An 18,351-nucleotide genomic window follows, 5' to 3' on the forward strand; every position below is an offset into this window, starting at 1 on the left:
TTCCAATATCATGGTGATGAGTGCAAGCTGGTTAGACAGATGCCTTTATTCTCCATTTGACAGCTGCTCTCTCTTCCTAAGACTTTTTATTTTCTTTTTCGATTATGTTTAAATTCCATCCAGTCAGATTTTCTTATATTTATACTTCCTAGAATGTTAATCAATTAGGATTCATGAATTTGAGAAGATCCAGGTCTAAGATTTCCACCCATAATATTAGAACTATGCCTGAATTCCAGAAGTGAGTGGGACCTTCTTCCACAACACCTCAACTAACGTTAAACTACAAAAATTAAACAAAAACTGTTTCTCATACTGCACTTCAGTCATGTCCCAAACTGGCAGTACCTTAAAATTACTACAGTTGGGCCTCGATTTACATGGTGGTTACATTCTTGAAGAAACACCGTTCAAATAGAAATTGCATAAAAAGATATCAAGGGTCTATGGGAAATAAGGGTTTAGGTTCCAGGCTCACATGATGACCTCCCTAATATATCCAATACAGGTTTTATTAAAAAAATTTAATGAAATTTAAACTTGCTACTGACCTTTACTGATGTTGAGGGTGAACTTAATAGGATGATAATACTGATGTTTTTGAAGTCAGAACTCCGAGGGTTCATCTGGGGTGTCTGGGGAGGCCAGGGAGTGTGGAAGAGTGGCATAGCCATGACGGGACACTTGGATGGGCCCCCACTTCGGGTGAGTGGGCAGGGGCAGGGGAGGCGAGGCAGGAGGGATGAGTCAGGAGGGATTTGTACCACCTCCACTCACCCTCTCCAGCTGGCAATGCGGGGGGGAGATGGACACTCTGGCTAGGGGCTGTCCCCTGGCCCCAGGCGTGCACCCGGGGAGTGGAGTCAGGAAGCGGGGGATTGCGCCACTCTGCCTGCGCAGTGCTCCCCAGCTGGAATGCCGGGCAGGTGGAGTGGGGTAAGCCCCCGAACCCCTTGCAGGCAGGAGCGCCAGGTGGAGCAGGGTAAGCCCCCATGTCCCAACCCTGGTCCCTGGCAGGAGCACCAAGTGAACATGTCAGTGCGTGCCCTCAATCCCCTCGCCGACAGGAGTGCCAGGTGGAGCAGGGTAAGCCCCCGTGCCTCGACCCCGTTGCCTGATTGGAGCATGCAGTGGGTGGGCGGAGCAAGTGCTAGGGCTGGAGCAGAGCGGGCCTGGATGCTAAGTGGGTGGGCCATGGGCCACCCAGGCCCAACCGTGGCTAAAGTGTGGAGCTGCTGGCGGAAGACATGCGAAAAAAACTGGTGATGGTCAGTTGTTTGGTCACACAGACCAGCATGGTGGAGGGGGTGGGAAGCGACCAGCTGATTCTAGATACATCTGCACATCTTGGCGACCACGCTGCACCATGTAAAAGTGAATCCATAACATGTACAAAAATAAAGGGTCACAATTAATTGACCGTGCATAACTGAAACTGTGCAAAAAAAACCATGTAAATCGAGGCCTGACTGTAATCAAAATTCAATGCAGAGTTCTGAATAGTAACACAAACTGACACTTTGTAGCACTTTCTGAATTGACATAGGGGCCAGAATGCAAGCTATAAAGTGTGCTGTGACAAAAGTTTGCAAATAATGAACATTTGGAGCATGAGTTGGATTTTTCATTTTATACTGTTGGGTGGCTTTAATGTTTTCCTTTTATCAAAAAGTTCAGCCTTCAGCCAACTAATGTATGTCAAATTCTGATGTCAAGAATAGAACGCCTTCTTCGTGGTAATTTCAAATTAGGAAAGTCTAATAATAAATCACATGTATTGTACCGCTTACAAAGTACTTAAGAGTGAGATCCTGACTGCGGTTCAATGCCTGTAATTCCTACTGAAGTCAACGGAGTTGGAGGGCGCTCAGCACCTAGCAGGACCAGCCTCTAAGTTACCTTGGTAAAGCTAGAAGGATACACTGTATATTTATAAGATAATTGCACATTTGGAATGTAGATGTATTCCCAGCATAGTTCACTCTCTGATTCACACACAGGGATAACAGAATCTACAGACTGTTATGTCAAAACTCACAGAATCATAAAATGTAGAGCTGGATGGGACCTGAAAAAGTCATCTAGTCCGCTCCCCTTTGCTGGACCAAGCACACCTAGACCATCCCTGACTGGTGTTTGTCCAACCTGTTCTCAAAAACCTTCAATGAGGGGGATTCCATAACCTCCCTTGGTAACCTATTCCAGTCCTTAACTGACCTTATCATTAGGAAGTTTTTTCTAATTCTAACCTAAATCTCCCGTGTTGCAAATTAAGCTGATTACTTCTTATTCTACCTTCAGTGGATATGGAGAACAACAGATCATCATCTTCTTTGTATCCCTTAACATATCTGAGGACTTTTCAGGTCCTCCCCCTCTTCTTTTTTCAAGACTAAACATGCTCAGTTTTTTTTCACTGTTCATTATAGGTCAGGTTTTTTAAACATTTTATCATTTTTGTTGCTCTCCTCCAAATTATCTCCAGTTTGTCCACTTCTTTCAGTGTGTTGCCCAAAACTGGACACAATACTGAGGCCCCACCAATTGCTGAGTAGAGTGAAACATATATTTCCCATTTCTTTATTATAGTACTCCTGTTGATAGACCCCAGAATAACATTAGCCTTATATATTTTTACTCTATTGCAGTAAGGAAAACAAAATAATCTATTATATATAATATATAAATAAATAATATACATACTACTGACATTATACACCGCATATAATACACATATAGGGTTAAACTGCATTTATCATGTTCATTTGACCACTTCACTTCTTACTCTTATTTATCCACTAAAAGCTTTTAGTGCATTGTTTCTTTTATTCTACTCTTTGAGAAAGATATTTTTAGTGTCTCCTTTATTTGTAATTTTTTTAAAAAAATGCTATGTACCTTCCCGTATGGCAGACGTTGTGGATCGGTTTTTCAGAGACAATAAAAGGAGAGAAAATGTCACATAGAATTTATTTTTTTTCATTTATAGTCTATAAATAAACTTTTGTTTCTAAATGGTGCAAAACTCCAAGTGAAGCAAGGGCGGTATATTTTCTTAAGAGATACAGGCATTTAAGACTTAGTAATATAACGTTTCCATTCGAATTTTGAAAAGAGAATTAGGCTATGTCTACACTACACAGTTTTGTCAACGAAAGTCAGCTTTTGTTGAAAAAACAGTGGAGGCCTACATGCTGCATTTAACTCTCCTGCTATGCAGACATAGTAAAGTCACTTGGATGAGAAGCACAGAGCTTTTTGCAAAGTCAGAGCGAGGTAGTGTCAGTGTAGACACTGCATTGCTTGTATCACCCTAAGTGTCAGAGTAGACACTGTGCTGCTTGTCACCCTAGGTGACCTCCTGAAGTGTCCCACAATGTTCTGATCACCAGTTTGAACTCCACTGCCCTGAAGCCAGGCACACAGGCATGCACCCCTCCCCCTTTAAACGCTGGGAATTTCTGAAATTCCTCTTCCTGTTCACTCAGCATGGACAGCTCACATTGCATCTTCCCAGCTGACCCTGCCAGCTCCCCGCAGGAAATACGCTCCCGCCTGGAGTACACCAGAGCTGTTGAATCTGCTGGGTCTGTAGCTACAGCTAGAGCTGTAGGAACTTTTATACCTACCTTTGGTCCAAAGGCAGGAAATTTCATGAGAGTAGCTAATTTCATGAGATTATCATGAGACTGGCCAAGCACTGGGCTGCCCAAGAGACAATCCTGGCAGCCCTAAATTGTCCCCTTTTGAACAGTCACACACTAATATAAGACATGCATATTAAGTGACTCTGATGAATGCTTGAGAAATGGTTGGGGAGGGATTTTCTGACAGTCTCTGGTTTTGTCACAGATATAGTGAGTACTGGAATAAGATAACTGATTATTTAGAAAAAGTATTATATTTTAAAATTGCCACATGGATCCTTGCTGATCCTATACACAGTCAGTTACTGAAGACTTAACACAACTTTTTAGAAGGTGATTATTCTTATGTTTGGTGCAAAGTGACTTTTGTAAAGAAATCTGCAAAGTAAATTGACACCAATGATGAATGACTGGTACAGAGATATGGCAGAAGTTTTTGCAGGTGAGCAGTTAGGGTCAGATTTACACACTTTTTTTTAACTGATGTCAAATCAATGAGTATACTAAAAGCTGTTTTTAATATCAGATGCTCAGTAAATACCTTTAGGAGTGTAATTTTCATTTTCTAAAGTAAAATTCACTATTTGGCAACAATCTTGCAATCCTTTGGCCAACGTCTTTATTCTAACTATTAACAGCTATTCTAAGAAAGAAGTAAACTGTAGAGTCTCTAAAATGAAATAAAATAGAAGGCAACAAAGTCTTCAGCAGATTCCTATCCTATACATAAATATTGTAAAAAGAGGCAAGTTATGGCCTACAATGAGTATATAAAAACTCAGCAACAAACCTGGTCTCAATCCTGCAATGTATGGTATGTGAGGGAATTGCTGCTTGTACATGCCACATGCTGCAGTATCAGGGCCTTTGTTTTGTAAAACTATTGAAAATAAAAACTGCACAGTACATCACTTTCATTCAATGTCTTTTTACAACATTTCATACATACCTGCTCCAATCTACATCTGGAATTAATTAAAAACCTCACCCTTTAAGTAGGTGACATTCAAGCCTTCTATTTTGGTAAACATGATGAGGGTATTTCTTCACTGCAGTATTAACCTGAGTTATTAACACTCGAATTAGCCTACCTCAAGTGAGAGTACAAATTAATTTGCAAACTGGACACCATTAAATTAGACTTGAATAAAGACCGGGAGTGGATGTGTCATTACACAAAGTAAAACTATTTCCCCATGTTTATTTCCCCCTCTACTGTTCCTCACACGTTCTAGTCAACTGCTGGAAATGGCCCACCTTGATTATCATGACAAAAGGTTTTTTTTCTCTCCTGCTGGTAATAGCTCATCTTACCTGATCACTCTCGTTACAGAGTGTATGGTAACACCCATTGTTTCATGTTCTCTGTATATAAAATCCCCCTACTGTATTTTCCACTGCATGCATCCGATGAAGTGAGCTGTAGCTCACGAAAGCTTATGATCAAATAAATTTGTTAGTCTCTAAGGTGCCAGAAGTACTCCTTTTCTTCACACTGCAAAATAACTCTCTAACTGCTGTATCCATGCTGATGCTGTTCTCACCTCATGTGAAGAGCTAAGACTTTTGGGGCCATATCCCAGGCTTCTTTACGTTGTAGTAAACTCTAGAAATTCTTTCCCAGTGAATTGTAGGAGAACTTGTCTCTCATTTCTGGGCACACGGGGATGTGTGGGAAGGGATCTGGACGACTAGCAGCACTTGCCTGGAGCTATCTTTTAAATTGTAAGCTCTTAGGGGGAGAGATTGTCTATTGCTCTGTTTGTACAGTGCCTACCACTACAGGACCCAACTCTTCTCCCCATGCACTTCAGTAACAAACTTGATTAATAATAAATAATAATAATAATAGGCTGCGTTACTACAGAGTGGTTGTGTTAACAACTTACAAGCTCTAACTCAAGCTTTAGCCTATACACCTGCTAGGCCAGCCAATTTGAGATACAAGCTCTACCATACTCAAGAGTTTTAGTGTGTGGACAAGACATGATTTGGAGGCAAAACTCGAGTTATAACTCAGGAGTTAACCTTGCAGTGAAGAAAAGCCCTTAGGGCCTGATTAACCACTATGTTACTTCAGCTTTAAGCTAGTACAATACACAGCTACCACCTATACCCACAAACTATTAATCTCTTCTGGAAGACTGAATATTTTAGTGAAAATGATGAAATAATCTGTTCTTAGCCCCACATGGGAAGTACAATAGAGATCCCTTGTACTAAGCTAGGACTTGGGGAAACCATGAAAAAGCAATTAAGTAATCTTCCTGATGCTCCAGGATTAGAACAGAGTTCCCATGCCGGTGCTCACACCACTAAACTAGACCACACCTCTTTGCAGAGATAGCTAGAACTGAGACTGTCAAAATAGAAACAGAAACCCTGACTTTTTACTATCATTACAAATTCTTCTCACAGGATAAGACAACTCCCAGTGTAATCAATGCTAGCATACCCTGACAGGCGTGGGGGCAAGCAGACAAAATAGTGGTCTATCATGGTTATTTTTTTCTCCCAACACTTGGATGATTTTAAGTGTTTGTACCATTACCATAGCCCCACATTCCTGGATCTTCTGACTATCTAAATGGATAGATTTGGGTTTGACATTATTTATTAATTTGATGTTTTCATGAACTCTGTGGTTTGTGTTCCACTGTACTTACTGGATTTTTCAAAAATAATGAACTATAAACACATGAAACTCTCTAGCAATACAAAATGGCATTTGCATAAGATTTTTCAGCACTACCTCCATGGCCATTGCAATTTTTATAGCAGAGGTAATAAGTATAATTATTTTTCCTATTTAGTGTATAATTATTGCTTTAACAAATCTAAGTCATGAGAATATAATAAAGCTTAGTCATCAGCTAACCATGTGTAATAAAGTGGTGGAAATGTCTAAACCTTAGCCTTAGGGATGCTACATATAAACTGAAAAATGTTCCTTTAGCATGTATGCAGATTTTATGTTTTTTCTCATAATCTTCCTACCTCAAATAAAATGTTGTATGATCACATATATCAGGTTTCAGCGGTGTCTGTATTAATACCATAGCAAATATGTGTTTGCTATACATTACCACAGCAAAAATAAATTTAAATTATTTTAATGGCTAGGTATATCTAATTTTTCTTTTGATAACCCCACTCCATCTTCCAAGTCATTAATATTTGTGCTTTATGGTGACACTTATTACATAAGATGACACTAGAGAAAATAGGAACTGCAAGTTGTGTTGGTCTACCATTACAAACACTGCCTGCCTTGAACAATATATGCTGTTTAAATCTATTTTTTCTCTCTAATGAAATTCAAGGTCAATTCCCAAGGTGAAATCATATTTGATGGGGGTCCTCCTGGTGATATCCTTTTATACAGGTATTTATATATACAGGGTCTGATTCTGCTCAAACTTAAACTGGGTTTATACCTGTGCAACTCCACTACTACTGATGTACACCAGTATGGAAACAAAATCAGGCCCAGGATGTTTAATTGTATGGTTGGAGAACACCCAACACTTATCTCTTTCTCTCAGATTTTGCTTGGAGTTCATGTGTGCGTGCAGTGGAGGCAGAGGAGAGCACAATGGTCCTTCTTCCCAATTTACACAATCCTCATAAGGTCAGGATAGAATTGCCATGGCTGTACTTGGAGGACCTCAGGGACCGTTTCCCCAAATGGCCACAGAAGAAGCAAGCCCATGGCTCTATACACCCAGTTCTTCTCTATGAACCAGCTGGCTGCCTGCCCTAGAGGTACTGAGCTACATCACACAAACAGATGTAGCAGCAGGGCAATTCACAACACACTATTCACCTGCTAAGCTTGCTGTCCAGCTCTGGCGTGGGTCTCAGTTAACCCTGATACAAATGATTAACATAATTTGCATGTCTTCAGTCTCAGAGATGCAAAGAGGACATTTCCCTAGGTTCTACAGTGCCTAGCTTGAACCCTCCTATATAACATAAGATGAAATGAATATAGTATTAGACCATGTTATTGCAATTTAAATTTAGATAGCTGTTAGATTAACCATACATCTACTCCACTTAGCCCAAGAACAAGATCATGTTCTCTTAATCTTTGCTTGAATAACATGTATTTCTTCAGAAAGTTGTTTGCCAAGTACATTAATTGAAGACATAATCCCATTTAATGAACTATATGTACACCAAAGTTTACAGTATCTTGATTTAAAAAGCAGAATCCCATTCTAGAATTTCCTAAACATGTTTTACCTATCATGATGCATGCCTGGAACCAAATATCGAAGAGGCACAAAATTAAGCTAACTGCAGTATATAAAAATACTCCAAAAATATAATTGTCTCTTTTGTGCTACTTTATTGCTAAAATCTAATACTTCTCATCTTTTAGTGGTTTGCCCATTTCAATTTCCATTCATCTTAATTTATCATAAAATTAAATAGTAGTTATTGTTTCTTTAAGGTTTAGGAGTGAAACCCTCCTTGTCCAGTACTACCACAGCAGGTTTCCTTGATCAATACTGTGGCAATAGGGGGAGTAATCACAGAGGGGAAGGGAGGTTTTGGGTAGAGCAGTCTGGGAACTTCTTAGGGAACTGATGGTGCTGACTGATCTCAGGATCCCAGACTGGAGTTCCATGAGTAATAGGCTAGAACCTCCTGCTCCTCCCTATGGTAAGGGCTCAAGTGGGCAATTTTGAGGGGTTACAGCCAGCCTCTTTTTCAGAATCAAAAAGAGCAAAGCACTGGAAATTAAGGGTTTTTTATAAATAGCACCCTTCCAGAAAAAGGAAGCAGGTTGGAGTTGCTCCAACAGGGTCTCTCCAACAGGCAAGTGTGTATTTTATTCTATTGTGTATTCTTTGCAAAGACTTTCAGGCAGATCCCTCTGACAAGAGTCTCTGATATAGATTTATTATTGGGGGAAAAATGAAATGAAGGCCAGAGCAGGAGGAATTTTGTTACAAATCCCAGAGATGTGCTTTTTATTTTCTTGTCGAGCCTGACACAGGCAGTAACAAATTAAAAGGAGACAATGTGTGTGAAGTTAAGTGTGATATACATATTGCAGTTTCTTTTCTCATTAATAAAGTTCATAATAGATTTCCTGGTAATATCGGAAGTTCATATATTGCTGATAATACTCATGCCCACCCTGCTGCATTTAATATGATGGGAATTTTATAATAAAAAAAAATCAAGGCAAGATAGAATGGGCAGATAGTCCTGGCGTTGTATTAGTGGTGCTGATAATGTACCCTGCAGTACTAGCATGGGGTTCCAGTTATGGACCAAGGCCCCATTGTGTTAGGAGCTGCACAAACACATAACAAAGACAGACCTCAGCCCAAGGAGTTTACAATCTAAGTAGGTGTGCCTCTTCTCACTTTCATGTCTATCACAGAAACAGGAGGTGAATTCAGGCCTCAGGCCACAAGTACTCCTTTTCTTTTTGCGAATACAGACTAACACGGCTGCTACTCTGAAACCTGTCAGAATGGTTTAAGTGTTTGTTGGACAAAAGTTTCTTATTTAAACTCACTGTGGAGCCTTTCTGGTGAGAGTGAGCCCGCCTATTGGGGAGTGAATGGGCGCTGCTGTAAAATTACCCTTTTATTCTCCTTTCACAATAGTTTTCCTGTTTGAGGGTCTTATTCTGCAGTTCTTGCTCAGACAGTTCCTATGGGGGACAATCATAAAACTGTCTGAGCAGGAACAGTATAATCAAGAACATTTAATTTCACCTTTTTCCATCAAAGCATCTGCACAGATGGAGGGGTGGGTGGCATGGAGAGTACTTGGCCCAGATACAGATTTATAGCCCCATTTTGACCAGTTTATGATTAATTTGACAATCATTTACCTAAAATCTTACAATTTATCAAGTAGCGTATGGGAATAGGGTGGTTTAAATAGTTTGTGAGTAATACATTGGTGCTTACTATCCTAGACTATAGAAGCTGGATAAAACCAGTCCGAATCGCAGTATAGTTAAGCCTTGCATGTCTGCCTATATTTAGCAAACACCGTTTTTTTGGGACTTGACTATGCCCACACCGTTTCTTCGTATTGTTTTTGTTGCATAAAGAGCAAAAGATACAACCGGCACTTATTACCTTTCAACAAACAAAACAATACTGATATTGTTTTTTTTGTGTGCAAAGATAAATGGGCAAGATTCTTATCCCTGTACTCATAGCAATTAGCATCTTATTCCAGGTAGGTCAAGGTACTATTCAGTGTAATTAAGGGTATCAGAATCTGGCCCAAAGTGTTTAAATTGTCAGGTGGATAGAGTTTCCAAAGGCTGTTCGGTAACCATGTATCCCTGGGAGTTCCTTCTCCAAGGTTTTTGTGCTTGAAATCACTCAAAGCAGAAAGTCCCATTAGGCTAAATAAATGTAGCCTTCAATAAGAACTATGTTAGAGAGTGTTCAGATAAATCCCCCTTCCTGGATTAGCCAAAACAGTCTCAGAGAATTTGGTCTTATTGAAAAACTTTGGAGATGTTTTGATTAGCTTGTTCTGCTGCCAACCTTTGTGCCGCTTCACCTCCTCACTCCTTTCGTAACAGGGAGACATTTTAATAGAGCAACCTAATAACCAGGAACTATATCATCCAACCAGTGAGATGCAAAATTTTACTAAAAAGAGCCATGCATAACATCATCTCAAACACTGTGCTTGTATATGGCATCCTCTTACTCCCCCATCCATTGTCCAGTGGGCGCAGGGGTTATTAATTTATATTGTAAGTCTTCTGGTTCAAGGACCTGTCTTTTTGCATGTCTATACAATTCCTACCATGCTTTTGGACACTATATAAATAACATTTTAAAAATGCATCCCTAAAGGCCACACATAAGGAAAAAAAAGAGGCTATGCAATAGCATGCCATACCACTGAACAGTCAAAAAGAAAAGGAGTACTTGTGGCACCTTAGAGACTAACAAATTTATTTGAGCATAAGCTTTCGTGAGCTACAGCTCATTTCATCGGATGCACGAAAGCTTATGCTCAAATAAATTTGTTAGTCTCTAAGGTGCCACAAGTACTCCTTTTCTTTTTGCGAATAGACTAACACGGCTGCTACTCTGAACACTGAACAGTCAAAACCCTTCCCTTCCACAAAACATAACTGGTGGAAATGCAATGTAGGAAAAAGGGTGCTGGCCTTCTGAAAGTAGATGGAGTCAGGGAATGACCCCTATATGTAGCATGATCCCCTTGCAAAGTGACGTAATTTCTGACATAGTTTCTAGCACAATTTAGCATTAACTATAACAATATGAGCTTTCTCAGAACAAGCCCACAATACACACTTTGATTTCTGTTATTACCAATAATTCTGGAAGCTCCAAAGATGTGCAGGCTACTTTTTTTTTTTAAATGGCCACTAGTATTGGGCGAGCCTGGGGTGAGTCTCAAGTCAGGCTCCGAAAATTAGAGACAACTTTTACAAATTTTTGCCACAGATCAGTTGATTTTGTGACAATCTGTTTGGCATGCAGATGTCAGGGAATGATATAATGCAACTACTGCTCCAAATCCCAGTAGATTTTGTTATGTCAGCTTTCTCTATGTTGTTCTATGTAAAAGTGGCCACAGTTGATAAATGGCCACAGTTGATAAATTTTCATTTGAACAGAGGGAAAGAATGGCAAATAAGTTAGGAAGTTAGCCTCTCTGTGCCAGTTTTGACAGAAGCTTCCCTATTCTATCACAGAATTGGTAGGTAAACAAACAAACAAACAAACAAAAAAACCGAACTACAACTATAAAGCTGAAAAAATACAAAAACATAATATAAATGATCAGGCAAAATAGAATCCTTTCAGTGTATTTAAGAACTGTTGTGGTTTTAAACAGTTAAGAAGAAAACCAACAGCTGCTGAGTTTTGCACCTAATTTCTGGAATCACATAATCTATGCCAACATACTGAGTTTACTATTATTACTTTGTTAAATGAGGATGGTAGAGTGAAAAGGTGCCAGTAAAACAGATAACCGGATATCCTCTAGTACTTGCAATTAACAGCAGAGTATTGTGTGTCAAAGCCAGGTTATGATAAGACACCTCTAGGTCTAAGTTGCCACTGTAGTTCTTCCATAATAAAATCGGAGTATGTTTGTGACTATCCATGCTGCAAAGCAGTGGAGAATATGACCCACTCTTTGCTCCACAAGTGTAATAATTTTAATGATCTTTAATCAGATGCAACTTGAATTATACAGTTTTGTTTAAACGTATATCTTGTGTATTTGTAAAAACAAGACTATACATCAAATGCTGACAATTCATCTGTTATGAATTTTATCACGGCACAGTAATTCATTCATTCAAGTATCTTATTGCAATTATAAAATGCATCACAGACAGGATTTTTAAAATACATCCCTATTAATATAATCGGTTCTGAGCAAGGAATTAGTAGTAATGATGTAACAGTTCTGAATTCCAGATTTCCAGACAGAATACTTAATTTCTCTTGGCCAAGAGACAATAATAGGTCAGATGTCAGCTGGTGTAAATCGGCATCACTCTGCTGTTTCAATACGTTGACTTGAGTGAAATCATTGATTTACACCACATGAGGATCTGGGCCAATAAAAGTAATTTCACACTTCAGTATTCAACATCCTACACAAGGGTATAATCAGCATTTGCTACACTTAGCACTGTACCTGTTGTTTTTATGTGGTTTGTGGTGGACTGGTGACAATTATAGAGCTAATTATAGAGACAATCAAGACCAGTGCAAGCCAGCCCCTGGAAGACAACCACATCTAGAGGCCGATCGTGAATTTCCTAAACAGGTAACATTCCCGATTACCTCAGGAATGAATTATATAAGAATTAACCAACCCAACAGCACACTTAACCAAGAGTGTATTTTTATAGATTGGTTGATTAACTGTGTTATACATTTTCAAATGTACAGCCTCGATGTCAAATGAGGCAACTGTGCAAATCAGCGCAGATAATTCACAATACCTGAGTGTTCCCAAAAGCATGCCTAAGGGCAAGTGTTATAACTTTGACAACACTTTGCCCCTCCTACATCTTGGCTCATTGTCAAAGCGTACCGTTCTGCATCACATTTCTAGCAGACTTTGGTATAGGTATGCTCATGGACCAACTACAACATAATTGTGTTAATTATTTTCTTCTGATATAACTTTCCTGTTTCATATTTTAAGACATATTTTATACTATCAACTTTATTAATGTTTATTTAGAAAAAAGATAGGTCATCATCAAAAAGAATCATAGAAACGTAGAACTGAAAGGGACCTCGAGAGGTCTTCTAGTTTAGTCTGGTCCACTCATGGCAAGACTAAGTATTATCTAGAAGATCATCTGTGACAGGTGTTTGTCTACCTGCTCTTAAAGATCTTCAATGATGGAGATTTCACAAGAAGAGGATCTCATAAACATTTGTTTTTCAATGCTGATGTACTAAAAAATGAACTAAAAGGGAAATATAAGTCTGCAACACTAATTTAGCTCAGAGTCACATAACTGGCCAGGAACATGAAGTTAAAAAAACCTGTTCTACAGACTCTAGGGCTGTAAACTAAAGAACTAGAGCCAGTATTCATTTCAATGGGCTTCTTGTGCAGGATCAAAGTGGAAATAAATTTAGTTGTTTTTAATTATCTTTAATTAAAAATTAAAGCTTCAACAGCAGTCTTTTACAAGATTCACATGCTCTCCCTCTTTCTTTTAAGCAGAGATTTTTCTGAGCTAGAAGAACTGGACTCTAATAATATTGAATATTTTGTTGACAAAACTTTTGTTGGCATCTGCCATGAATGGATTAATTTTGTATTTATTTTATATTATGTCATGAATACACAGTGTGAAGTGTTACTGGTTTGTCTTTAGCAACTGGATCAGCTAACATGTTTTAAGAAGGCTAGTCACAGTCTGAATGGAAAGCATGAAAGTTGAGTCCCTGGTCATTCCTTTGCTCCAGGGAGAAGATATCTGCATCAGCCCTTCACCTGGTGTGTATTACCTTCCCATCTGCATCTGCTCTGCAAGCACCTTACGGGGCTGAGTAAAGCTTCTACTCACGGCACACCTTGCCCAGCCTATCTGCACAGGGAGGAGAGAAGGCTGCTATCCTCCCACACAGTAACCCACAATGTAGATAGCATATACATGGAACTAGGGGGTGATTTTATTCTTCTTATGCAAGCATGTAAGGCTTTAATATGAAGTTGTAGGCGTGTAGCATGGAAATGTATGCAAAATAATCTACTCATACTTAGCTTAGTCCCTGCCCCAAGGAATTTACAGCCTATCATTTTTGTTCTATGTTGCACAGTACCTAGCACTGTGGGGCTTTGGTCCATAACTGGTTCTCCTACGTACTATTGCAAATACAAATACTACATTTTAGTTAGTTAGTTTACTTACTATCATCATTTTGATATAGCAAAGATCATGAGTTACTTAGATTCTTGTGCAATTTTAGAGTGCATATTAACTGTGAAACAATTAAGAGAGGCGAGTGCACTAATCATTACTTTAAGGACAGAACTCACAGTACTATAAACAACCCTTCTAACTTTCTAGTATTATCTGAGCAGATAAAGTACCATCATTTTGCATGTTTCTGGAAGTAGAGATTTCACAAGTGAATTAATAGGGAAACTTGGTTATCTATGCCAGCCAAGCTTAATCTTAAGCAACAGAATCTTCAGTTTCCACTTGCAGAGAAGAATAAATTCTTAAAAAAAGATTTTCTACACAAACTGATCTCTGAAGGACAAATGCATTGAATTAATGAGATTTCATTTCACAGTATAAAATATGCTTAAGGCAATAATTTGGTACCAAAGATACTGTACATAAATTGAATGTACAGAATGGTGTATCGAATGACTCTGATCTGCTACTGTTTCATTCAGTATGAGTGCAAAATTTGACCCTCAAACCTCTTCAACACAATGGAAAAAAAAACTTATGGGTTTTGAGCAATTGAGGTGACCTTGGGTAGGAACCTGATCTCAATTACTCTGCTGTAAACCAAAAATAAATCTATTATATGTTTCTCTCACACAAACATAGCTGAAATCAACTGAACTGCCCAAGAAATACTGAACCTAGTAGAGTTCTGAACAGACCCATGACAGGTTTGAAACAAGTATGCAGAAAAATGTGTATTGTATTGAAAAGGCAAATACAACTGTGATGCTGGATCTTCACTAAAGCAACTATTAACCTTAAAAACAAACACTTCGATCTTGATTAAATGGTTAAAGTTTGTCTGCACATTCCTTGTGAAAGAAGAAATAATTGAATATGTAGAAAAAGTCACCTGAGAGTCATTTACTGTATTTAATTTTAAATACTTTCTTCAGAATAAAATAACCAGAATATTTTAAGATAGAAGCAATGGCTAAACAATCTTGTGCTGGGAATCTTTATACCAGAAACTGTTTAAATTTATCAATGAAAAATAAAGGATCAACAAATTTTTATTTATATAATGGACTGCTGAATATTTTGTAATTCCACCTCAACTATAAAGCATTACTACTTCTCCACTGAAGTACTAAAAGATAATTGTGACTATTTTTTAAAAGGTAAAATAAACTGATTACTATAATGCAAGAAATTTAATATGAAAATTCAACAGAAATTGCTAATATCATCAGTTTACAATGTGACATATAGCAGAAATGTTGCTGGGGAGCCACACCTAGGGTTACACAGTAGCATCCACCCACAAAGCAGTTACTCCTGCTCGACCGACCGTCGACCGTCTGAACAGATGCATTTGTGGGTGTTAATGGCTAGCCAGAGGGGATGGGAAATCCCTCTGTTCAGCTTACTCTCAAGGGAAAATTGCAGCGTAGGGTAATGCAGATGGTACCAGAGTTAAAATATGTATCAAACAGGCATACCGTATATTGTAAAAAGTTCAAACTGAGGTTAATGTAGACGGTAGATAGTTCTTCCTGTGTGGATGCACATGTGCACAGCCGTGCATGTAGACAGATATATACCTATTAACAGGGTAGATTTGATTTAAATCACTAGTAAGGAAGACTCAATTTAATCATGGTTTTCTTCATATAAGCGCATTCTTGTTGGTTATTATAACCTTAATACACATTCTTCACAACTCAGAGATAGATGTAGGTTTCATTTTTAGAAGGTACACACTATACATTTTTAAACAGTGATTTATTTTGAAAACTTTTCAGATTAGTTTTACAGCAGTATCAGAAAATTAATGATTGTTTGGTTATTTCATTTACCAAATGTAATTGAAGCAGATATTTATGAAGTCACTGGGAGGTGAACTATCTCCAATTCAACAGGTTAATCATTAATATTTGGAGGATTTTCTTGCCAGGCTGTATTAGGTGGAGAACATCACCAGACAGACATTTAAATTGTTTTATTTAACTAAACTACAATGTTAAGTATTCTGGATTGTTTTCTTCAACAGCAAACACAATATTTTAACAAAAAAGCGTATGTCCCTTGCTTCTCACATTTATCTCCAGACTTCTGCTCCTTGTCCAGATCTATTCCACCTCCAAACATTTTCTATTCATTGAACTTTTCTGAAACTTTGCACTTTTAGAGAGAGGTAAGGGATTGACTCTGTGTACAGAAATTTGCAGAGGGACAATAGAGTTGAGGTCTCTTTATTTCTCACCTCTCTATATTATGCCTTTATTTAAAACATTTTTGCTGAGACACAAATCCAGTTTGAAAACTGCAAAACTAAGCATCTCTGAGAGCATCTTCTAGACTGAGCCCTGAGTCCCATTGGGTAGATAGAAAGGTTAACCTAAATAATCTATACAGAAGTCCCTGGAACCCCATAAAATTGGGTCCCTAATCCATGAACTATTGGAACTCATTTACAAAGCTTTTCTTAAACTTTACATGAATATATTGTCTCATACTATAGAATTAGAATTTATAATCCCTATTCCATGATGAAATATCTTAATTACCTATTTTTAGATAGGTTTTTTCCCCTCAAAAAGCAGAAAAAAAATCCGATTTAATTTTTTTTTAAATCATTGATTTTTTTTCCACCCTGGCTACAAATATACCACAAAAGGAAGAAGAATTACTATTATTAACTAATGACAGGTTTCAGAGTAGCAGCCGTGTTAGTCTGTATCTGCAAAAAGAAAAGCAGTACTTGTGGCACCTTAGAGACTAACAAATTTATTAGAGCATAAGCTTTCGTGAGCTACAGCTCACTTCATCGAAATGCATTTCCGATGAAGTGAGCTGTAGCTCACGAAAGCTTATGCTCTAATAAATTTGTTAGTCTCTAAGGTGCCACAAGTACTGCTTTTCTTATTATTAACTAAATAGTCTTGTACCCCAACCCGACTGTTTCAGCCCAGGTAAAACTCCACACTGGAAACAGAATTAAGGCTCTTATCTTGGTCTTGCTCGTGAAGAAAGCCGATTACTCAAATATTGCAGAAATAACGATACCCGAGTCTCTCAAGAGGTACAAATTGCATTATTTGTAAAAACCTTGGGAAATGAGTTGACTATTAATGCAATCCAATTTGTTCCGGGTCTCTTCTTTTTCATTTTATTTTGAGTATCACCGCCAGCCCCCAGCTGTTCTCGCCTCTAAAGAGCAAGTCACTAGCCCAGCGGCGGGGACAGGTCCCCCCCCCGCGCGCCCCGACCCTCACCTTGGCGGCGGCGAAGCCGTCGGGCCAGCGCAGGCTGCTGAGCAGGGCGAAGAGCAGCAGCAGCAGCAGCAGCCCCAGGCAGCCCCCGCGGGCCATTTCAGCACCAGCAGCGCCCGGCCCGGCCACCCCGCGTCCAGCGGCCGCTCCGCCCGCCCTCCGGGGCTGGGGTGTCTCGGGAGGAGCCGGGGCGGGGCCCCTGGGCGAAGGGGGCGGTGGATGCCCCCCGCGAGGCACCGCGGGGCGGCGGAGGCCGGGCCGGGCGAGGAGCCAGCCGGGGATTGGACGCCCCACCCCGGCGCTGGGGGCCGACGGGCCGAGCGGCGGGAGCTGCGCGAAGGGGCGGGGGCCCGGGCTAGCGGGCCGCTCCGGCCTCTTTGCCACAGCCGCGACTCTGCCTCCGCCTGGAGTCCCGCCGCAGCAGCCCTGCCCGCGGGCCCGGGAGAGCCGCCCGCCCGCCAGCCCGCCCGCAGCATGCCCAGCGCGGGGCTTCTTCTCAACGCCCCGACCTGGTGGGTATAACACAGAGCGGGGCGGCGCCGCTGCCCTGGGGCTTGGCTGGGATCCAGCCCGGAGTGTCTCCCCATCAGCCTCCCGTGCCCCTCGCTGCTAAACGGCATCGTGTGTCAGGGGACAGGCGGGGCTGAGGTAGTCTCTTGTATGGACCGGCTCCCGGTGCCCGCCGGGGAGCTCGCCTTCAGGCGGAGGACCCATGGCAGCCGTTGGGAACAGTAATGGCCATGCTTTGAGAGAGAAGGAAGAGCTGAACGCCACTCGTTTGCAGGCAGTGTAGGCGGCGCCCTGCCCTGCTGGGCATTTTCAAAATCTTGCCCATAGTCACGCCTGTGCAGGGCCAGATTAGCCTTTTATAGGCCCGGCCCCAAACTTATTTGTGAGCCCCCCCCCCTCCCCCCCCGAGGTAATGGAGCATGGCGCGGGGTGGCCCTGCTCTGCCCAGCCCAGTGCAAGGACGCTCTTTACAAACGGGCACTATGTACAAAGTGCCCCCCCCCCA

At 40.3% G+C, this 18,351-nt stretch overlaps 2 protein-coding genes across 10 annotated transcripts in view; one reads left to right on the forward strand and one right to left on the reverse strand.

The window, feature by feature from the left end:
• COL4A3 (collagen type IV alpha 3 chain) overlaps positions 1-17,499 on the reverse strand; it is a 107,164-nt gene extending 89,665 nt beyond the window's left edge. For all 3 annotated transcript variants that reach the window (XM_043492132.1, XM_043492131.1, XM_038417132.2), the window contains exon 1: positions 17,340-17,499. In XM_043492132.1, the coding sequence (XP_043348067.1) occupies positions 17,340-17,435 (96 nt within the window). In that variant the 5' untranslated portion in view covers positions 17,436-17,499. The remainder of the gene's footprint in view (positions 1-17,339) is intronic.
• A 56-nt stretch (positions 17,500-17,555) lies between these two features.
• The window catches only part of COL4A4 (collagen type IV alpha 4 chain), a 149,771-nt gene continuing 148,975 nt past the window's right edge, over positions 17,556-18,351 (forward strand). For all 7 annotated transcript variants that reach the window (XM_038417514.2, XM_038417516.2, XM_038417517.2 and 4 more), the window contains exon 1: positions 17,556-17,848. In XM_038417514.2, the coding sequence (XP_038273442.2) occupies positions 17,556-17,848 (293 nt within the window). The remainder of the gene's footprint in view (positions 17,849-18,351) is intronic.

The sequence above is a fragment of the Dermochelys coriacea genome, chromosome 9 (assembly GCF_009764565.3).
Source record: "Dermochelys coriacea isolate rDerCor1 chromosome 9, rDerCor1.pri.v4, whole genome shotgun sequence".
In the NCBI taxonomy this organism is placed as follows: Eukaryota; Metazoa; Chordata; order Testudines; family Dermochelyidae; genus Dermochelys; species Dermochelys coriacea.